This window comes from Callionymus lyra, chromosome 6, assembly GCF_982586985.1.
Source record: "Callionymus lyra chromosome 6, fCalLyr1.hap1.1, whole genome shotgun sequence".
Lineage (NCBI taxonomy): Eukaryota > Metazoa > Chordata > Actinopteri > Syngnathiformes > Callionymidae > Callionymus > Callionymus lyra.
The window spans coordinates 31,827,428-31,851,444 of NC_141823.1; the positions used below are offsets into that span (position 1 = coordinate 31,827,428).

Genomic DNA, 24,017 nt, shown 5'->3' on the forward strand with positions numbered 1-24,017 from the left:
TTATCTTGTCCCGCAGGAGAAAAAAAAAGTGCATTCGCTACATCCAAGGTGAAGGCAGCTGTGCCAGTCCTCCCTCTTCGGACGGAAGCTTACTAGACTCCCCCCCATCCTCTCCCTCCTCCGTTGACCCCTCCCCTCCTTCAAAAGAGTCCAAACCTCAGACTGAACAAATGCAACCTCTCTCACTGACTATGAAACCAACCCAGCAGCCACTCCACCACCGGCACCCCCTGGCTGTGCCTCCACCTCCATCTTTGAGTCAGCTGGACAAAACGCCGGGCGCCTCCTCCCACAACGGAGCCCTGGAGCGCAGTGAAGTCTCGTCCTCGCGGCAAACGGGCTCCTCTGTGGTGTCGTCGATGGCCCGGCCCTCGCCATTGCTGTGTCATTCCCACTCACTTCTCTCCTCGGCCTCACAGCCTCTGTCACTGGTGACCAAGTCTATAGAATAGTCCTTTTCTCCTCCTCTTTTCTAACAACACACCTTTGCTATATTTCACCTGCTGTCACTTCTTTGATCTCTTTTGTTTCCGTGCCACACGGCTGTGACCTATTGAGTTATTGTTGTATTAAATTCATTGGTCAATATTTGACCCATCATTATCAAAAATCTAATTATTATAAAGAGGATACAATGAGCTGTAGTATAGCTTTGTGAATCTGCCAAATCTTTTATTATTATTTTTTTGGTAGTTTTTGCTTTCTAGTGATCAAAACAGAAACTCTAATTCAACTTCAAAAATGTGTAATAGACAGATATAAAGAAGCGGGCAGGTTTATTCAGTGAGCCCTTTTCAGAAAAGAGTTGGTTCTCCTTCTTTATTTGTATTAAATACGAGCTTGCGAACCAATCATCTGTCATCCGTGGGAACTCTGGGAGGGCGGGAGGCCCCCACCTCCCGTATGTAATTGTGATGTTACTCGTTCTTGTTTAAATGTACAGAATAACAGGGTTGAGGGGGGGTACCGTGTTAAATATGCATTCTTCCACTGCTTTGTCTTTTTTTTTCTTTGTTTACCATTGGGGTTGGAGTCAGGCAAGTTTGGGTGGGCTTGAGGGGAGGTTGGGGGGGGGGGTGGGTTTGAGGGTTATTAAATTGAAAATGTCACAATGCTAGGACCAGTAGTATTTATTGCTTTAGAGATTGCTTGTTGTATCTTGTACGTGTCTCTTTTAGAATTTTTTTTTTTTAATATGTTGTACAAATATTCTTTCTTAAAGTAAGCGACTTCTCTAAGAATGATCTGTTTTTACAAGGAGGTTTTGAAAAGGCAAACGTTTTTGTTATTGATCAATTTCTCGCTGAAAACCTGGAATATTCCACTCTGTGTACTGTGTAGATCTCATGAACAGAAGTATGCACAACTTCATTTTGGAGAAATTCTGCATCTATAAGCCATTTAACGAAAAGAAGATTGAACTTGAAGCAGAGGCAGTGGGTACCGTGTCTTTGGCGGTCAGGAAAATGTCTAAAAGCCCTTCTTTTTTTATTGCACAGTCACAGACTGTAGATTTGTGTACAGATTTTTCCGTGCCAAAATTTCGTGACAATTCATTTCTGACCCTCTATCAAAGCAGGGGGCCTTTATTTTTGTTTCATTTTGATACCATTCTTTGCTGTGACGTTACATAGATTGCTATGTATGTAGTATAAATGTTGCTATAACAAATGTGTTTGGTAGCAAATTGTCAAATATTAAATTTAAACCTAATAAAAGACGGACATTGTGCTGTATAAACCCTAAAGGGCCAAATTATGTATATTAGGAGGTTCATAAAAAACTATTAATACAAAAAAAATACACAAACTGCCACTTTTAAGTACACTACTACATATAGGTAGATAGAAAAAATAGGCATGTTGATGTTGCAAGAGGCTGTAAAAAAAGCTACAAGAGAATCATCCACTCGGTGCCATTGTAGTTGACATGACGCGACTGTAATCTGTCTACTTCTTCTCTGGTTTATTAAGATGCTAATGATAAATAGTTTGAATGTTTCCTTAACGGCTGTGATGTTCCTGTTCTATTTTATGCTCTTATCCTTTTTTTCCGTTTGTTTTTCTCTGTTATTTTAAATGGTTCCCAAACCATGTTTTTTTGTAATGAATAAATGTTTATGCTGTACAGTCTCTGTAGCATGCAGTTCTGTATTAATAAAAGCAACTTAGTATGTGCGCGCGTGTCGGCTGGACTTTTATTCTCTGTTATTCTTCACGTCAACGGTAGGTCTAATGGCAGACAGTGAAGTCATAATCCGGGTTAATAAGTAAGATGTTGTGAAATAATTCAGTTAGAGGCATGAGGTCCACACTATTAGAAAACAAATATTGTCCAGCATTATTTTATTCCTGGTACTTTGATAAGATAGATTGCCAAATAAATAACTTAATTTTCAATATACCAAAACTAACATACAATTTAGACAAGTTTTCTGATTGACAGCTACAGCTAATACTGAGCTAACAATGGAGTTTTCATCAACTAGGTCACTTCTTACAACAGCCACTAGATGGTGGCACCTCTTGTATTAGGACTTTTGTTAGTGCTTGTCAAAGGCTTCCTGGGATTCATGTTGCACCTCAACCTCATGTATTAATCCAAATTAAGAGCAGCTTTGAACACAGCTGGGCTCAGTGACAACATCACTCAACGCTGCTTCTGTGGATTCGATGTTCTAGACAACTGGATAGCAGAGAAAGAGGTGCAGGTCAGGTTCAGTAGCGACTCAAAGTCAAACCTGACTAGGAGGATTCAACTGAGATCAAGAAGACCCACATGGCTACATAGCTGAGCTACTACATCAGAGCGCGGGCAGGTAATGGAAAAGGTCCAACCTTAAGAAGAACCGTCCCAGGGCTGTGGCCAAACCAACCAGGATTGCTAGGGGAACTGTGGCAGTCGGTTTGGAGCTAGTAGTATGATGCGGACTCAGGTCTGGTTGGTCAGGGATGGTCCAGACACTGACCGACTCCATGACCTTGACAAGTTCTTTTGAGACACACCTTTGTTGCCCCATATTTTTCATCTGAACAAATCACCTTCTCCATATCACTTTAACGTGACAATATCAAGGAGGCACATGTCCTGGGAAGGTTCCAGTTTTGTTTTTGCCCATGTGGATTTAATCTTGGAGTTTTGAACTCATTATTTCAGTCTCTGGGATCTCTACTAATGAAATCCAAGCCAGGGCACAGATGGAGACGTGACTCACACCAGTAACTAAAAATAGTCAAAACTTACGTGAGGACTGAAAACACTGACAACGTTAGGAAAAAGTGCAAATGCATTGTCATCCATTGAAGCAAGAACCATGATCTCGATCAGACGCTGCCTGGTACCTGGTCAAGAGACACGATTCTCTGCCGACTTCTTCTGGGTTGTTGAGCTCCTTGAGGAGGAGAAGCCGTCACTCAATCGTTCCAGTTGGCTTTTCTTTCACATTTTCCTTTTCAACACTGTTTAAATAAATCCATCATTCATTTGTTTCAGTCTAACAAAACGTGAGGCATCAAAAAAGTATTTCCCACATTGGCTTGATAACATATTAAGTAAGAGAAATTTCCAGAATTTCAGTTCCTTTCCAAAATTATGAACCAGAAAAGCATGTATACCATATTAAATTACATATTAAATACGGAAGGCTTACATATGGCTCATGTTTTCTTTGACAAATAAGACAGTAAAATATGTAAATTTTTCATTCACATAAAAATAAATAATAGCAGTACTAGTGACTATGCTGATGATTAAAACTATCATCAGAACATTTTAGTTTTATACCTTTGTCCAGCCCTTTGAGTGGTATGTTTGTGTAGTCAGTGTAGCTCAGATGAGACTTGGCAGTAACTAGATGTAGTCATGACACATAGTACCTGACTAATCTTTGAGTCACATCTCCACAGCCGGTTTGAACTTTTGGGTCCAAATGTGATTTCCTTGTTGTGATCGAGGAAAATAGATCATTTGATGAAACATCTGTTTGAAGCATTTTCAGTAGTAGAGTTGCAACTAATGTAGTTAAAGCCACAACTATTACCTTTCGTGACACAATTTTAATCCGCTATTCTATCAGATCTTCCATATTTTTCTTATTCCTAAAGCATTAAAAGTAACATCTGAAGATTCCTTTTACTCTCTCTGTTTGTCCGGAGATGCTTCAGCCTCAGCTGAAGAGCTTTAATATGGATCCATATCAATATATACTGATCTGCAAACGCACAGAATCACCTGTGAATCATTTGGTGGATGGGAGAGAAGCAAACAAGGTGTTGGAAAGGCAGTTGTGTTGTTTTGGTTTTCACTTGTGTGATGTTGCAATTGGACACGGTGTGTTTATGAGTTTCATGAGTTCAGGGACGCAGAGGAGCGGCGCATTGATTCCTTATTTATTTGATGTTTTCTTCAATCTACAATGCAGCGAAAGAAAGTAGATCGAAATATCTGAGCCGCTTCATAACACACGCTTGTACTTGAACATGGCTGGGATGTAAACAGTCTGTCCTTCAACAACTTGTGGGGGTGGGGGCATCAAGCGAGTCTGGGGCTCCTCTTTGTTGCCTATGGATGTATACAGTAGACCCACTTAATGTATTTGAGACGCCAATACCCTTGAACTAGAAACCGCTCCGGCTATCAATGCAAGTCGTGGACATTTCTGTGACGGTTCTTTTACATTTAAAGGAGCAAAGAGTCTTTTGTAATTCTGAGTAAAGAAATGTGCTCGGTTTGATGTGTGTGTGGCGAGTGACAATGTTGAAGGCCATCGCCGCAGCATACAAATCAATAAAAAGAATGGCAGGACATTAAACCTGCTTTCAATAGTACAATAAACAAAACACATTGTTTCATGAGTCAGGGAATAGAGTGGAGCGACCTCTGACCCACACTGTGGCGCTCCAACACAATGAAGGTGAGACCCTTTCCTACATTCATCCAATTCTTTGATTGCTTCATTATGGCATCTCCATTTAAGTTTCAGTGAATCCAGGGGTCAGTCTTCGCCTCTTGGAGGGGTTTTCCTGATGGCCTCCGTGACTCTACAGAACACAATCACATTGAATCATCCTGAAGAAGCCTTTTCACTGGGCTCCCTCATCAACCCGCATTCATCCTGACTAACATTTGCCTCGACGACACTGGAAGCCCCGCTGCTCAGTCTTGACTTAAGCTCATCCGGAGAATCACGCCTTGTGTCTGAGCATGAATTGGAGGCACTTGATTTGTTTTGCTGTATTGTGAGGAAGGATATCAGGGCAAGGATCTCCTGGGTTGTGTCAATACTTATTACAATTTTGCTATCTGGAGTGAAGGCCGAGCACATGAGACGGACGAGGATCCGTTATGCTCAGAAGTGGCAATAAAAGGTGGGGTTTAGATCACATGTTAAAAAATAATGGTCATTTCAATAAAGTATTTTCTTTTAAAACATTTTTTTAATATATACGGCATTTGTTCATTTTTATGTTGCAGTTAAACTTCAGGCTTCTAGATGACAGCCATAATTACATCATCTGCAGCTAAAATAACAATGTAATGTGCAAGATCCCAGTGATGGCTGAGGATGAGAGTCGAGCTTTAAAAGCTGATGTTTGCACATATTTTGGTTTCAAACAAATAAAAGAAGTTAAGGCTTTGTCAATAGTCATGTTATCTTTAAATTCAGCAACACCTATAACTTAATCAGGAAATACTACAAATATATCCTTGATCCTACAGGATAACAAAATATCACAATATATCCCAATATATTGTATCATTGCCCCTGTATTGTGATATGTATCGTATCTCCAGATTCTTGCCAATACACACCACTAATAATGACGTTAAAGCATCTTGAATAGTGTATCGAAACTATATTGATATCTATCCATTAGTGGTTGTGGAAAATTCTGTTCAGGAAGTTAAAACTATGGTTAAAACTCTTGTTATGTGCACACGCAAAACCAGAGTTTTACAAAACAACTGCTTTCAAGGATGTCATTTTTTGTGATTTTGTGTGGGTGACAAGTCATCTAAAAATATTAATTCTAACAGATACTCAGCTGCTGTGTAATTAGTTTAGGTATTGTATGAATAAACAATGATTCCAAGACATTATGAATGAGAAACTCAAAACTTGTACATTGTAAAATAATACAAAAAAACTAACTATTCTAGATTCCAGAAAACGTTTTCCTTAAACTATAACTCATTTTACTTACGGTAATTAAATGGAAAATTACTGAGCTAGTACAATACAAATCACATTAACTTAACCACACATATGTCAAATACCAGGTTAAGTAGGATAAGCCACCAGGAAGAACATCAGGAAGAACACTAACCACCCTGTCCTCCTTCTAAGTTCAGCAGTAATTCATTAAAGTCAGTTTTTTGACCTTACGTACGTAACGATGCAACAAAACAATTCAAGCTTGGGAGACAAATCTGACATACTATAAGAATGTTCTGTATTTGCTCTCATCTTGTACAAGTAAAATTTAAACCAAATCTGACATATTCAATTCAATTCAATTCAATTTTATTTAAAGTGTCTTATCATAACAAAGTTATCTCAAGACACTATACAGTTGAAATAAGACTACAGTTGATTAAGGAAAAATAGATCCCAGCAATTCAACAAAGAGCAAGAAACAAAACACTGTACAGTGAGATGTACAGTGAGCAATGGCGAGGAAAAACTTCCTTTTAGAAGGCAGAAACCTCGATCACATATCTGTTCTTCGAGTTCCATCTCCAAGTCAGTTCCCTAACATGACAACATACATCGCAATGAATGTAGCTGAACAGTGGACGTAGAAGAACAAAGAAGGGACGTTTAATTGTTCAATGTTGTATTGCATGTGTTTTGTTGATGTATGTAAGAGGACACTTTCTACCTGAATACCTGGACTGTTTCATTTTTGCAAAAGTCACTACAGTGCACCTGAGGCCAGTGCCTTACACCCAACTATATGGTGGGTCTGTGCTCTACTAGCTTCCCTAGTCATGCTACACTGTAGTAAGCCTCAGATCCGCAGGCGTAAAGCAACACATTCAGTGAAAATTGTGCTTTTATGATTCACTCTGTGCTGCAGATTTCTATTTAAATTAAATTGTTTTCTTTTTAAAAAACAAACAAACCGCTCTTTAAGTTGTGAGTCAAGCTGTGTGTGTTTATATAAAGCAGTATTTCAGCAGTGTGAACAAGAGTGTCAGCACTAAAAAGTTGAGAAAGTCCCAGTCGTCTAATGCCTTGAACGGAGTGGGGTGCTCCTTGGATCTTGAGCTCCATTATCATCCTTATGGACACGACAGTGGAGGAGCAGGAGTGTACAGGTGTGATGTTCATGCGCTAACTTGTGTGTGTGTGTGTGTTTGTGTGTGTCACCTTCCCAAATGCCCTGGTCCCTAATGATGGCGCTGTACAGCGGGCTAACTACCCTCACAGTGGAGCGAGCCCCCAGGCTAGTGCCACATCTCTCCATCAAGGCCTGCCTTCATCCCGCTTTACACTGGGCCATCTCCAAAGACACACACACACACACACACACACACACACAGCCAATGACAAATAATTCATACTCTGGCCTGCCTGCAAGTTTGCCACACTGACTCATTAAGCAGCCTATTCTAAGTAGCTGACAGCATTATAACGCTCCTTGGTCGGCCGGTCGGGTTTGAAGTGGCATCTCACTGGAGGCAAGAGACGTAAATAAAGAAATAAACACACTCACATGTTGTTTTTTCACCTTGGCAAGGTGATGCAACTTTAGCTGGCAGATATCAATAATAGATCCTGTTGTTTTGTCTTGACAAGGTCCAGTGAAGACCTAGAAACTTCTGCTGCTGATTAGACTGATGTCAAGATGTTTTTCAATCCATAGATCGTTTTGACAGTTGTTGTTTTGTAATTGACCCAACAACAGGAGTTGATGGTGAATTGTTGCTGAAGCGGTCCTGTCAACTCTCTTGTGAAGTACCTCCATAATCTTTGAACTATTTTCTTTACTACTAAAAAACATCCCAAGTCATAGCTGGTCTGTGTGAAGTTGTCTTGATGGTGTTAAATACTGACTGTAGATATGATCAATTATTTTGAAACTGGTAATGATTGACTTTTTACTGAGCAATAATTGATGTGTTTAGAGTAAAATACACAAATGCTCCAATTTACAAATATAATGTACCCTTTGTTTTTTATTATTTCAAGTGTTTAACTGCTTTGACTTTGTATATCAGTGTTCTGGATCTCTGTGGATTCAAACAGTATCCACAAGAGATCAATTAGTTGGTTAGAGAGATCTTGATAAGTGTAAACTAATAGACGTATGAGGAGGTCAGTGCCCTACTCAGTCTTTAAAATCAGTTCCCAATCTTCACCATGCCAAGCCAGCCCCAACACCATTAGCATATGGCTGGGGACCCCTTTGCAAAACACAGCAAATTCTTCAAATACATAAAGAAACATCAACTCTTGCACTGGCAGCACCATTGGTTTAGCGCACATATACAGTAGCTAATAAAGACATTTTCAATTCTGGTTCTGACACCGGTACTTTCAATTCAATGCTGGTTATTGGGCAATAATTTTTTCAGATACCAATTTTTAAGATCAATTTTAACAAGGAATTTCAACTACAAGCTTTCTCAGAATCAATAAATGACAAATACTTTCCAGTGCAAAGGAACACTTGCCAACAAGAAACAAATCAATGTGATGTTCACTGCCTTTGTCACAGAAGAATGTATCGATGCTCTATACGACCGAAGCTTGTTGGTGCCTTAAAAGAACCAAGTTCCATACCCAGCCATAATCAAAGTCCAAACTCAGTGTTTTCAACTTTTTCCTATTTTTCACAAAATAAGCTCGTTAGAATTTTTGATTCACGGCAGAGAGATTGTAGTTTATGCTCGTCTGGGCGCTGACACCCACTATGTCTTTGGTAGATGTTTGAGTCCATGGCTGAATAGATAGATGTGTCAGATGAAGACACCGCGACTCACTCCAAACCCACATATGGAGTTTGATCTCCCACTTATGCCCACATTGATTTCCCTCTTTGCCACACGGTCGGCTGCACCGCTTCTGACACACCAATGAAAATTAGCCTGTTTGATCTCGTCTGTTAAATTTACATCAGGGGCAGAGAAGGGAGTTGGGGGGCCGAGGGAGGAGAGGGGGGCACCCGGGGGGCATCTAGGGAATAGGGCAAAGGGCTTGATGAAGGTGCGGCGAGCGGCTTAGTGTGAACGCAGCTTTGATGTGCTCCATGTTTGCATGCGCCGAAGCAAATGGCAGATCCGCAACAAGAATGGAAGGCTTTTTTATTCCGAGTGGCAATCAGGCAGTTCAGAGGCGCCGAGCTGCTGGCGAGCCTACAAGGCATGTGGCTGGGTGCACTCTGTCCTGGGGGCGATCCGAGGAGAGCTCCGGTTCTTCATGGGCAGCGAGCGTGTGCAGGAAGAGGAAGTGGAAAGTGTAAAAGGGGTAAAAGAGGAGAAGGTTCAGCTTACCAGAACTGACAAGTACATAACACTGGGCCTGACTCTTCTCAAAAAATCTTGGTTTGACTTCCCTGAATGAGCAGTCAGTGACAAGAGTGTATATTTGCCATTCAAGGGATTACAGATCAGCCCAAAGATACATTTTTATAATTATATTGAAGTCTGTTCCTGATCAAATCCAACTTTCAGTCATTTTGGACATCTGAGGTAGTTTGGATCATGTGTTGCAGATCAGTCTATAAACCAATATAAAGTTAGTAAGACAATCCTTGAATAAATATATTCCATTATTTATGGGATTAACTCAAAATGACTAGAACAGCATTTTCCATCAGGGCCACCTGGGTCAATACACAACTACGGTGATGGTGCATTTTTCCAGTATTCTGCTAATATCAGCTATAATGCCTCTTTTTATCTTCCTCTTTGAAGAATTGGTTTTGTCCTGATGATCAACACAACGCTTCATTTTTACTGAGTGCATTTATTTGAGGTGGTTCTCCTCAACATGCCTGTAGCAACAGCAGAGACACGATCCATCATTTGTATCAAAAATAATTCCAAAGCGGTGATTTTGGCAACAATACAATGCTGTGCCTTTATTATGTTATTCCATTCTTTTCTTCCTCCTACATGTGAGGTGAGTGCTGCCACTGATCTCGCAGTTGATCCAGCGTATCTGCTTTGTCTCCGGGCTGCTTCCAGAATTATTTGTAAGAGGACGACACCGAGTGGGCAGCACAATGTGCCACTAACAATACTAATATTGTCGGCTGTGTAGCTTTCTTTCATCAGTGATTTGGCTCCTCTGAGAAGAAACATCTTTGGCCCAAAAGAAGAAATTGTCAGACATTTAGAACAATTACTCTAAAATAATAAAATCAAAAATATGCAGAATCAACAGCACACTCCTGTTGACTTTCCAACATTATCAGCGTGAACTGATGATCCTGTTAGCAGACAGATGTCCCAGAATAACTGCAGCCCCTCTTTATTTAATATTTATTTAATATCTTCTCACACTGTTTTCTTCACACTGCTCTTATTTTTAGTCTTCAACGGTTGAAATATGCCTTCACCCTGCAGAATATGACAAAACAACCCAATGACTAAACAATGAATCAACTCGTGTCTTAACAACAAAACCAATGAACAAAACACGCTATTTACTACTATATATAACTATAACTATAACTATATAAATACATTATATAATATATTATGTCAATACTGGTCACATGTGCATTTGCCTTGTCCTTTACATCTGTCTATAGTATGACTGTTAGTTATATACAGTTGTACACTTCAAATGTCTTCCATACATATTGCATAAACAATCTCACAAGTTCTTGTGTGTAATCAACAATTTTAAATGTAATCAAACAATTTTCAATCGTAATCGAAGACATTGCATCTTTAGCAAAATGAAAACTGTAGGTTGGAAATATATCAGAACAGATATTATTATTTGTGCCCAATTACACAGAGAGCATTTACTTCATGCTTGAATTTATGTTATCAATTATATAGGTTTTCTGTATATTTCATCATTTGTGTGTGTGTAGTGAACACACCAAACAACATCACAAAACATGCTAAGTCAGAAATGCAACAGAGTTGCAAAAAACAACAAAACAAAATTCATTGTAGAAAATAAAAGATTAACACATAACATGTTAAAAATGTAAACTTCAAAACAAATCTAACAAATCTCTATATAATCTCTATTCATATATAACATACAAAAATAGATAACAGACATCATCAAACAATTTGATGTCATACACACACAGATATTCGACCACTGAACACAATACCAATTAAATCCAACTGTGTGTTTCCAAAAAACAGCCACAACTCACTTGCACTCACATACAAACATCTCTAAAAACATGTTTACACCACATAACCCCATGATAACTAAAGAGGACTCAAGAGTGTGCAGACTTCCACCAAGCTGCTCGTTTAGTTCTTATTTTCTTACCCAGAATTATTTCCATGGTTGTGCAACTTTTGGATCTTTACATTTTCATGCACATTTGCTCACCAGTTCCTCAGGGGGGAGCTCTAGCAGTATGGGGTACGGAACCTGTTAACAGGGTTTAGTCCTTGTATGACAGCTTAGTTTGTCTGGTCTGCATTTTCAGTTGGACTCAAACAGGGCTGCAGTTCATCTTCAGTTCGGTTCACAGACAGTGGACCAGGGCAGGGCTTCAGCTTGGTGACTTGCTGGATTTCATTGGGTCTTTTAGCTGATGATGTGGTGCTGTTAGCACTATCAGTCCTGGACCTTCACACGTGGATTTGAAGTTGAAGGTGGTTCTGTGGATTTAGCTCAAGACACTGCACAGTTAAGTTCATTCCTCAGGTGGAAGAGTTCCAGTTACAAGTAAGGGAAAAAGTTCAACGTGAGATTGACAGATGTGCAGCTTATTATTCGTGGGGTCTATGGATTGGACAAAAGAAGCAAGTTGAGCCAGTCAAGGATACTGAACGCCTCCTTGGTGTGATATTGCGGGCATGTCCAACTAAAAGAAAGAAAGACCCACATTTCATCATCGTTTGACATCTTTGACCGATCATTGACACAAATCTACTATATGTGACAGCAGGTGGCAGTAGCAATTCAATACTCACAGTTTGTTCATCACCACTGACAGTGAAACTCAATTATTTATAAAAATGATTAAGGGATCCAGATGGTAAGTTGAAACACCAGTTTAATCACTGTTTCCAGAAATTATTGATTGAAATATGTTGAGCTGATTTCTGAAGCAGAATTCAACTGATGCTACAAGCGACTTGAATCAGATTTTCTTTTCATATGCAACCAACATCTGATAAGCTGTTGACAGTGTGAACAGCATAGGTCGCATTCAATTTCTGTTATCTTCGAGTGAAAATTAGGCTACATTTAAATGTGGTATGGAATCGGATACTTATTGGATTTTTTAGAATGCTACCGCATTGTACCAAGTTTTGAACTGTGATCACTCGGTATGTTCATTATACTGTAGTGAATATGGGTTAAATTTTATCAGAACAACCAGCACTCTGGTTATAACAAATATTACAATGTAATATTTGAAGAATATACCTCAAATAATGGAGCACTACCTTTGAGTCTTAGTCCAAAGGAAGCTATTCAATTTACGTGGATAACAATTTATTAATTGGCATTCCTTGACCTATTTGGCGCAACCGACCAGAGACATATCTTTACTCGGTTCAAGGGATCACAAGACTTTGACGCATGGATCTTCTCTGGAAGAGCAGTTTGGTTGCTTGGTGGACCAGAGTGGTTCAGGCTTGCTTGGCTAGCTGCTGGGGGTTGGATTGCATGCAGCTTGCTTGTGTCTTGAGAATTCATGCAGTTGGGGAGACTTGCTGCACCAAGTTGCTGGGTATGACTGAAAGGTTGAGGAAGAGGGCAGAAGCTCTTTAAGCAATTCAGTCGTGCTCCTGGATTGGTGGGTGACATCTGATTCCTCAGCACCCATTGGCTAAAGATTGGCTCTGGTCCACTCCTTCTGTCCTTCTCCTCCTCCTGATTGACTTTAAAACTTATTTAATTTGACGTTATTGAAAGATGTGAGATTCACACATAATGCTAACTTATCATAACTTTCCCAGATCTTTCTAAGGATCAGAATAATATCAAACATTACATGTTATGAAAACACAATATTGAGATGTATGTTCAAAAACCATATAGACATCAAAACACTTTTATGTTTGGTTATATAGTTCATGTGACTTTCTTCTTTGGCTTCTCTGTATCGGAAAATATTTTGTGTGTGTGGAGAATGGCCGACCTTTGGATGCCAGAAGACTGATGGGACGGGGGGTCTGCATTCCAAAGTCGTAAAACAAGGACTTTGGTGTTTCAATGGAATCAAAAACAAACATGAAGGACTTCACTACAATACATGTTGGACTATCTGTATTTGGTTTGAGTTACAAAGTGTTTTACTGCGTCTCTTTAAAGTTCTATGGTAACTTTACTGTCTTTCTCCTCTTTCTTTTTCCTGATATCAACCGCTCACAAATTGCCAGCTGTCGCCACACACCTTGTAGTTGCCATGAACACTTCTTGGTATGCTGTCATCAATGATTCAAGAGTGTGAGGTTTTCGGCAATCTGTAGATTGAAAAAGCAACTATATGATACTTTCCTCACTTACTCACAGTCCCTTGGAGGTGGACACTTCCAGGATTGATAACGTGCGGTGATAAACCTTGATGTTTGACCACTCACAGCAGAGTGAGCGTTGTAATGGTAAACAAGATTTAATCTCCAGAAAAACAAAGTGTTGGGGGCAAAAGCACTTTTTCTAATGTAATGATTTAAATTAAACGAGAGTTTTGTACAAACAGACACATACTGATGAGTGCAATAGAGGTCCAAGATCTATTTAAGAGACTCTTAAATCAATGAGTTGCCCTTTAAACAAGTCATGTGGACAGCCAGATCAAAAATCAGATTTGAGCCGTAAATCAGACTTATTCAATAACTGTAACTGTAGCTGCATAGTTTTGTCTTTTTTTCAAGATTGTGTTTTCCTAGTTTTCCAAAGATTATGTTGAATGTTTTCTGAAAAAGGCACAAGATCTTAATCTGCAATTTTGGTTTAATTAATCTGAGGCAGCAAACGTGTGTGAGAACAGCAGGTGTAGGAGATTCTTCTCGCAGGTACATCAGCTCCATAACTTCTACGCATGAAACAAACGTGGCGTGAAAGTGGGGCGCCGTGCGGCAGACACAATTACAGCGCACAGGAAGCGCTGCAAGTGTGCGAGACAAGAGAGCCATTTGAAAGCAGATTAGCGCTGACACCTCGCTGTGTCTCCGCTCGTGCTGATCACACCGCCACTGTGTGTGGGAGGCCTTTTGTCACTTGTACCAGTCAAAGTGGGAAAACAAGAGGCGGGATGACACCCAGACGCCTCCTGGAGATCTGAACTCGGCTAATAAGCCGTGATGCTGAAATTAACAATGAGGCCTCCTGTTTATCTGCTCTCAGCCCCCAGTCAGAGGAGAACGTGACAGACTACAGCAGAGCTTAATGCAACACAAAAAACCTGTTTGATACACAATTCATTCATTTCACTCAGATGTTATTCCCTGTTCGTGAACAGTGAGACGACGTGACCTCGCACACACTTACAACAGGGTATTAACTTCAGCGCTCACAGGCAGATTTGGGTGTTTAGATAACAGCCTCTGAGTCAACATCCGTGATGGTTACAACAAGGGAAGTGGACCAGCTTGAGTCAACAGACGAGCTGAGGTGGCTGTTAATAACCGTCATCATCCACTTAGGCCTCCTCTCACTGTTGTCTCCATTGTTCCCCTGAGGAGGCTCGTTGAGGATTCATTTGGGCTGGTCAGCAGTCAATAACAGGCTCCCTGGAGACCTGGTGCTTGACCCCCAGCCTGCCACGGAGCTAATAAATGCTCGGTGACACTTCCACCACTCAGTCATTACAGGAAACGCTGGGTGACGCGGTTATGACATAAATGTAGATTAAGTGATCCACTGAGCCCTGACAGCCTGTTGTCATGTTCCTGCTGCGTCTTTAGCTTGTTCAGCAATAAATCTATCACACAATCTGATCTTTTCAAAAACATTCACTCTAAAAATGGACCTGTGCAGACTGAAAGCATGATGTATGTTCTTACATGAACATGGCGGGAGTAATGAACTACTAAGCAGATGTTGCTTTGCTCCAATGATGAGGTTAAAATAAGCCACATGTTAAGAGTCTTCTTGGACAGATGCTGCTTGTGGTTTTGGAGCTCCACGAACGGGCTGTAGTGAACATAGAGGCGCTGAAATGACATTATGAAGCCTGGATATTAAACAATTTGATATTAACACACTGTTTTTTCTATTTTGTTACACGTTCAACCAGAAATATATGATAAAACCATGTACAGTGAGTAGAATAAAGTTACACCCACCACAGTCTCTATGATCCAGAGGTCTGCTAGTATAACCATTTAGTTGCACAGTTATCTATGATCTTTAAAGTAGAGCCAGTCTGTTGGTCACCTTAAATCCATAATAAACAAATGTCTACGAAACCCAAGTCAAATCCTTATTTCCTTTCTGTAATATTATTGTTTCGTGTTCAATCTCTTAAAAGATTAGATTATAGTTTCCTTTATAAGCCCCACAAGGGGACATTTTTAGAAAAAAAGTAAGGTCAAGTGGTGAAAACAACTCTAAATCAATATATTTTTAATACATTATTATTGTAAATATGTTTCACTGCAATTGTTCTAATAATTAAAAAAACAGTAAAATACATATTTTTTCAGAAAAGCATAAGGAGTATAACCATACTGAACAGGTGTTTTTGAATATCATTGCACAGCTATTAAAATGGTTATGTTCCATATACTATTATGAAAAAGAAACAACCAAATAATTCTGACAGTGTGAGGCCATTCCAAAATAAATAGACCAGCAATATCATTTCTATAATGTTTAGAAATGCCAACAAAGAATACCAGGTGGGATATGGATGTCTTTCATGACTTCACACTGCTGGCTCTAACATCTGTTTAATTGAATCACAATTATTGTATGTTAATTCCAGCCTATACTGTGACTTGATAAGAGCATCAATATGTCTGCATCATACATGGCTTTTACGAGAAATGCTGAGAAGATGTACGTTTCACCTCAGATGTTTCTGCACCTCCATATACCACCTTCTGGCGACCTCTATGTGGAGCAGTGTTCATTACATTCTCACAACACTTAAATAATATACATGGATACATGGTTCTGGTTTGAAAAGATAAAAGTATTAAAGAATTGTACTTACATTTCTGGCAATAAACAAAATTCGGAATGGTCATTAGCTTTGTTTCGAAGTCAGACAGCACTTTGATATTAGTAATTTTCTACAAGTTGCACTAATAACAAAATTAGTAATACAGTGGGGGGAAGTGGTTGTTATGTAGGATGTTAAATTCCGGGGAGTATGGGACAGGGGGGTTAATCATTCTGGTCCCTGTATGATTATGCTTATTGATTCAGATTCTCTATGGCTCATTTAAAATCATCTCACCTGAAACAATTACATTTCAATTGGGATGAAGTTGCAGAATTAAAACCACACCACTTGATGTTTGGATTGTCAAGGATCTCACACTCAAGGATGTTTGGTCGAACTGAAGGACATTTTGTATTATCCAACTGGTGACATCACCTGGAGAATCTGGAACAATGGAGACACTTGAAGAATCTAGTTTCTTTGGTAAAGGTTGCTTCTGATTATATTTAGTTTAGTTTTCATATCTTCTCAATGATATTGTGTGTCTAACATTCTCGTTTTGGACACAAAGACAAAGATGTGGACTGTGTTTTAATTTTTAATTTCTAATGTGGCAAAAAAACAGCAAGTTTGGATATAACTTGTTTTTGTGTGAGTCTACAGTTTATGCCACATTAAAGTCAAAGATGCAATTCTCACAAAGTTACTTCCTGCCTGACACTTCTTTACTGTTCAATGGTTTTGCACATCACTTGAGTTCCATGTTCGCACTTGCCGGGATGAGGCAACACTGTACATCGACTGTCGTCCAACTACTCATTTCTCCAGCGGTCAATTTAAGTCTCGTTCCCAGGGGTCAGCACTTTGGAACTACAGCACATCTGTCGACAGACTGAGGCAATAGAGGGACAAACTGTTGCAAACATGAGGACTGACTGACAGTAATATGAATTCGAAAGAGTCTCACTGTACAACATGTATTATTATTTCTCTTATATGTTGACACTGTACATGTACACAAGAAGTACACACTCATGCTCTCGATAGTAATTATCTTGATAGGATATAATAATAAGGGGAAAACTTTACAGATTTATATACAAGGTACGTCAAATATTCAAACAAAAAGTACACAATTAATTTAAAATACTGGCACAGTTTAAACCTGTGGAATCAGGTCCAAATGATTTGGCTCTTTTCCATGTACTGTGTACATGTAGCACTGAGCTCTAAGACATAGCAGTCATATCCTAATTCTGAAAAATTCACACAACATTACAACAGTGTTGGTGTCAGAGAGGCACACAGTGGGGGGGTTAAAAAGTAGTTGTCTGACATAAAGGTTGACGTCAAGCGGGTGATGACTCCCCCCTGCAAATGTATGATCAAGACGGGACCACCCCCTTTGAATAAGGAGTTGCTGAAACCCCGGTACACTGCTCTCTCAGCAGTGATGGCTGCACATGAGGGTAAAGCAGATTAATCCTAAAATACCTTTGTATTTGTGTCACTAGTTTTGGATTCTGCCAACATTCATGACGGCTTTGACTGGGTGTATTCCTTCAGCATAAATCTACATTGCTAGAACAGCACAGTGCAGTTCCTCACCCGTGCTGTGCTGAAGTCACAGCAGGAAATTGTCAGCGCCACAGTTGGACATAAATGATCGCCTAGACCTATTAGTCGACATCCTCAAAACTATTGCAGAATCATTAAAAACTTTTCTGATGGTTTTATTACTTTCACATGAAGTCAACCGTCGCCCAATTGGACTGGGTTGGCCGTATATTCATTGGTCCAGCTTCTGGTTAATGTGATGGGTTTATGTTTATGTTATCTGCCAATGGTATTGTGTACTGGAGTGCCACATTGTGGAGAACACCACTGTCCTTTCAACTAATGTAAAAGTCATCATCGGCTAATTCTTCTGTGGCTGTGGTCGCCTGTTGTCAATTCAAATCAGACAAATTTAACTGCAGAGTACTGTCTTGTTCCCGTTACACACTACATGTTTGCATAAATCCCACTAATTGTTGCAAACAAGTGCAGACTTGTGTGAGGTTAAATGTATCCAGTCCACATTGTTGGTCAGATCCTTTTGAACATCACATATCATATCATCACATTGATCAGTTAACATATTCATGGGATGGCTATTAATCTTCAGCTGCATGGAAGTTTGATATAACAGACTGATATTTGGACGATTGAGTCCCACACAGCTGGCATGGCTTGAATCAGGGTCGATTGGACAATCCTCCAATGGGAGCTTGCGCCCTGATACCCCATTCAATAGTAGCATCCTGACAGTGTTGCATCCATGTCAGCTCCTGTTACCCATCATAACGTGTTTGGCTATTGATCATAAAAGAGCTCCTGTAACGAGAAAATGCTGCTTGTAATCATGCATACTGGTTTATTCAGCTTAGCTTAAGTGACTAGTACTAACAAGACATCTGATCTTCATGCTCCACAAAATGAAAGGCAGAAGGACTTATTCTTGGTTGTGTGCTATGTAACTTGAAAACTGGTCAGTTCCAACAATAAACATTCTCAGACAGTGTCCCTAGTCGTAGACCTTTGTAGTCGAGGAAATCTTTCAGTATTAAATGTTATTTTTCTTTCATGGGACAACCCTGATCAGGGAGAATAAGTCATTTTCAGTGATTGGGTTTTCTGTTAAACCTACTAGATTTACTAACACCTGCTGCTGAAGTATTTTTCTGGTTGCGGCCTTAAAAGTCTGTTTTTCATTCAACACAGAGGGATCTCAGTCTGGTTTTGGATTCCTCGCATCCTTGTTTGAACATCTGAACAAGCTGTCATACAAGGAAGGCCGATTACTGGCCCTAATCTCTACCAAACATGCCAGTGAGTTGAGCACTCTCCACAGATTGAGTGAAGATCTCCCGTGGGGTGTAGGAGTTGCCTGTCTCTCTGTGCATGACTCCAGCTTTTTGACCAGCTGGTCTTCAGGGCTTCCATCCTTTGCTGAATTTCAGCTTTTTGTCCTTGTCCCTCAATCCCTGCATGTCAAGCTCCTTTCAATTTTTTGCCTGACCCTACACGTGGGTCGCTGGAAGCTATTGTCCGTTGACTGTTGGCCATTCCTTTTACCCAATAACAAAGCATTCTCGGAGGACTAAGCACACATAAAGTAGAAAGACATGGCTACTCAAAATAATCTCAGTTCTACGAATGTGTGTGAAGACCACCAAAGCCAGCTAGGGTTGAGGACACAGCTTAGAATGACAAGGGAAAAGGGAAGGTCCTGGACAATGAGGGCCTGGGCAGCCCCCTTGCTGGTTGATCTCTTTAGATGCTCAGTGTAGCCTAATAGTGTAGAGTCATTGGATGGCGTCTAAACATTTATAGAAGTTCTAGCAACACAGTGTTTTTTTTAACACCTTATCAATTCTGACATGAAGAGGAACACAAAAACTAGGGCGCACCGAATTATAAGGCGCATAGAACAGAAAATACTGCAGTCAAACGTTTGCGTGACTGTTAGCCTTGAGCTTGAACTCTGCGTCGTAAGCGTGTCTCTTGAAAGATGCCATTTTGGGGTCTTTGTATACACACACAAGTGGTGTGGGACTGTGAGTAAAGGCCGGTGCAGATCGCGCAGACAAGCGACCGTTGGGAGAGAAAAAGAGATTTTCGGCAAAAGTGTACATTCTGCGCATGTGCGAGACATAATTCTTCCCCATAACAGCGTGTGGTGCTGATCTGTATTGACGCCACAAAGAAGTGAAAAACCGAAATGCTTTAAGACTAGTAGAGAACGGTCGGTGTTTTCACCCATTGAACGAAAGATAAAATAAAAATACGATGGATAACGACACGAATATGAAGCGACTCGCATTGTCAGCCCTTGGTCTTCTTGTTGTGGAAGAAAGATGTCGAAGAAAAAACACATTAAGTGGGTGAAGTCATGGATCAACCAGTTATCCATATATAAGGTGCTCCGGATTATAACGCGCACTGTCTTTTTTTGGGAAAATTAAAGGCTTTTAAGTGCGCCTTTTAGTGCAGAAAACACTGTATTTTGGTTTCATATTCCATACCTTGTGGCCAAAACAAAAAGGCCGCGTGCGAACCACGAAAGTGAAAATGCCTTGATTTGATGTAGAATTCATATCCTCTTGGATTTGTGCATCTTGTAATCTGTTGGATTACTTCTTTCTTCTCCTCCATCTTCTTGGGCAGGAATCAAACGTGAACTGGAACACATGGAGGTAAACATCTAAACTTGTTATTCACCTCAGAGTCTCGACACATAAAAGCTCCTCTCCAACTTCCCACATGCCAGATTCTTCTAACCAATCCAGGATGGTGTTCTATTGATACCAAAACTGAGCTTGTCCAACTCTCACCTCCTCAGAGAGGGAAAGCACAGTCCCTGAACATTTGCAGATTCTGAAGTGTGAACACCGGAGCACACATGGGCCATTTTGTTAGAGCGAGTGGTCCATGTTTGGAGCGGGAGAAGACACTGGAGGAGAAGCTTCAGTGTGGAGGTTGAGGAGAGTAAAAAAGAAGAGAGAGAATGGGGGTGAACCCCCCCACATCAAAGCTCTCCCCTCTAGCAATGTCTTGTGATATTTATTTATTGAGATGATTTTGCCAGAAACCCAGTGGCCTGGCTCTGCCCCTCCACCCCCTGCTCTTTGATATGTTGCCTGCTTCTTAGCTGGCTGTCCTCAGAGAAAAGGGGGTCAGTAGGTCATCTGAAGAGACCCCCAGAGGAAGAAAACTCTCAGAGTACACCTAGAAACATCACTGCGAGTGCAGAGAACACGCACACACTTAAACCCCACACCAGCTGATGCACTGAGAGAGTGGCGGGAGGGGGGGCACGAGGTGCACGTTCAAGCATTGATTATCATTAAAGGGCCAATGATTTGTTTCCTCCTCCATTCTGGCCGTGAATGACATCTAAATGAATATCGGATTAACACCTCCCAGTTATTACTGATTGTCATGTTCGATACACAGTGGTTGGAGAAGCCCTCAGCAGATAAAACAGCTCATGATGCTGTGTTTTTAGACAACACATTGATTTAAATCCTCAAGTTTCATGCAACAATCGCACCAGTGAATAAAACAGGTGTCAGCCAATCACAGACCAGTTCGGGAAGACTTTTTCTCCAGCTCCAGTCATCACCTGAGCAGAATCTGTTGGGTTAACTTCTCTAATCGTGGGTCGGATATTTTGAAGAAGCACAATTCTTATTAAGTTTCTTTTTTTTCTGCGGAAAACAACTTTGTTTTTAAAAGTTTTATTAAGAGTAGATGTATTATTAATAGTAAGGGTATAACACAAATATGCAATCTTCCTATTGGTTTGTATGTGTATGATTGTTGACATGTATACATATTTTTTAATTAAAAAAAAAAAAAAATAGTTTACTCTGGCAATGGTACATGTGTTTAATGTGAAGATCCAAAATAATTCTTGAACTTAAAATGATTTTATCTCATATCATCACTTCTGAAGACTCTTGCACATTTATCTTCTAATTCAGTAATGCTGCAGTAGTAAATGCCTGCAAGGGACGGGTGGTCAGGGGAGGCAGGTGAGGCAGTGCCTCACCTCTCAATGCGCAATCCATCACAAAATGTGTTAATACATGCAATTGACGTGCGGCGGTTGCCGTATCTCTGAATGTCGCCAATATAGTGCTCACAGATACGTTTATTTGCCTTGTTTTTCTACAGTCTGGCTACTGTCTGTAACCATTAAAGTTTAATGTTGGTAAGGGTATTAAAAGTTTGAGGCACGCACCACTGAGCCTCCACAAACTACGTCACACCTCCATTGAGGCGGAGAGACTTTTAAAACTAAAGGAAACAATGTGGACTTTTACAAGAAAGTAACAGAGGTTTGTGTGGCGAAGGAAAGGCATATGGACTTTATCTACCTATAAGGTAGGAACAGAAATGGTTTCAATTTCAATCATATAAAAAAGTGATAAGACTCATAGAAATACAATAGAATATTTAAAAACTTAATTTTAACCTAAATAAAATATTCATTGTTTTTCTCACTGAATTTAACACTCAAAATGTATCTTTTATTGATAATAATGATAATGACAAACTTGAGTACGTTTGTGTAAGTCAAGCACAGAAGGCCCCACAACATATAACCAATCAGAAGCAACAAATGGCGGTCTATCACAGACGGAACCACGCAATATTAACCAATCAGAAGCAATATAAAGCGGGACTGTCTTTCCTGACAGCAATGCGAATTATGCAAACTATCACTCTGGATTCTTCACTGAAGAGGGAAATTTAAACATGGAGAGTTCTTGCTAAACTTTACAGTAACTTCCCCTCAGTAGGAGGAAATAAACGTTCTGCTTTCAAATTAAGAGCATTGAATCAACTGCGCCTTCTTTGTAATCCTTTATTATCAAGGTCGTACTGTAAACTGTTTAAATCCATGTTTGCTAACCCTCTTTTGAAACAATTTATAAGTTAATTCATTTTTTCTTTATCTATTGATTGTTTAAAACAAATTTAGATTTAGATTTTCAGCCGAATGAAAGTCTCAGATCATTGAATATGGCAGGTTAAAGATTTTGAATATAAAATTTTCAATAAATTGATAATTAAAACATAATATTTCAGCTATGACTCTTATGATGATGATGACTTATGACTCAATTAGATGGTTTATGATGCTATAAATCAATATTTATCCACAATCGAATACTGCCAAAGATCTGGAGGATGTAGACTAATATCCCTCAAAATATCCAAACAATGCAATTTAGACTTTTTGAGAGATTATTAAAATACATTTTCTTTTAAATCATATGATATTATCAAAAATTACAGTTTATGCTATACATGGCATGGAGGTGAGGACATCAGCCTAATAAAATCATCGAAATCCTCTTTTAAAAATGTCCCCCAAGACCCTGTGTGTGTGTGTGTGCGTGTTCATGTGTGTGTCCGTGTTCATGTGTGTGTGAAGAATGTTGAGAGATGAAATTACCAGAAGCCAATTGAATAAGTTCCCTTTTGGGGTTATGTACTTCCATGGCTTTATATACTTATAGACATAAACTGACACTAAAGGAGTGATTGCTCACCAACCATGAACCTCACCGCACATCACTGAGGTCTGCATCAGATAAATGTGACTCTTCTGAACAGCCTGAGAAAGATAGAGACCTTACTCATCCACCAGTGTCCAGTTAAGGTTAACTATTAGCAGTAGTAAAAAAAAGAGAAATCTCAAAGAGTTTTAAATGTATTTGTGTAGGTGAGTTTATGTGAAGTCAAAGTGCAAGACGGCTCAAAAGTTGAATCCATCAATTCAGATGATTTTTGTCATTTATTTGGCAGCAGCTAACGCTAACCAAGCACAAAGGGCCAATAGCATCGAGCCTCTGTTTCCCAGAGCCCACTGAGAATGACCAACATTGAGAGCCACTCATGTCTGCCCTGCAGGTTGTAATCTCAGCCAAAAGGGCGGCAGACTCATCCTTCTGGCCTGACACATTTCCAACGTAATGCATTGTCAAATAACTCTTAATCCAGCACGTGACAAGACGGGCGTGCTCTCAATATTTAGATTCGCTCTGGCTCATAAACCCATCCGCTGTCCCATGCCATTGGCCCATCCATCAAGATATGTCCTCCCGTCCCACAACCCCCCCTTCTTGTCTGGTTCTTCACCTGTCAGCCAATTTGAATATGAGGTGGCGCTTGGACGCCTTCCAC

At 39.9% G+C, this 24,017-nt stretch overlaps 1 protein-coding gene across 19 annotated transcripts in view; it reads left to right on the forward strand.

The window, feature by feature from the left end:
- The window catches only part of tcf7l2 (transcription factor 7 like 2), a 142,351-nt gene that overhangs the window by 72,610 nt on the left and 45,724 nt on the right, over window positions 1-24,017 (forward strand). For 16 of the 19 annotated variants that reach the window (XM_087792760.1, XM_087792762.1, XM_087792769.1 and 13 more), the window contains one exon: window positions 17-2,177. In XM_087792760.1, the coding sequence (XP_087648886.1) occupies window positions 17-452 (436 nt within the window). In that variant the 3' untranslated portion in view covers window positions 453-2,177. Of the gene's footprint in view, window positions 1-16; window positions 2,178-24,017 lie in introns of those variants that run through there. The other 3 variants (XM_087792780.1, XM_087792778.1, XM_087792761.1) reach the window with 2 other exon arrangements.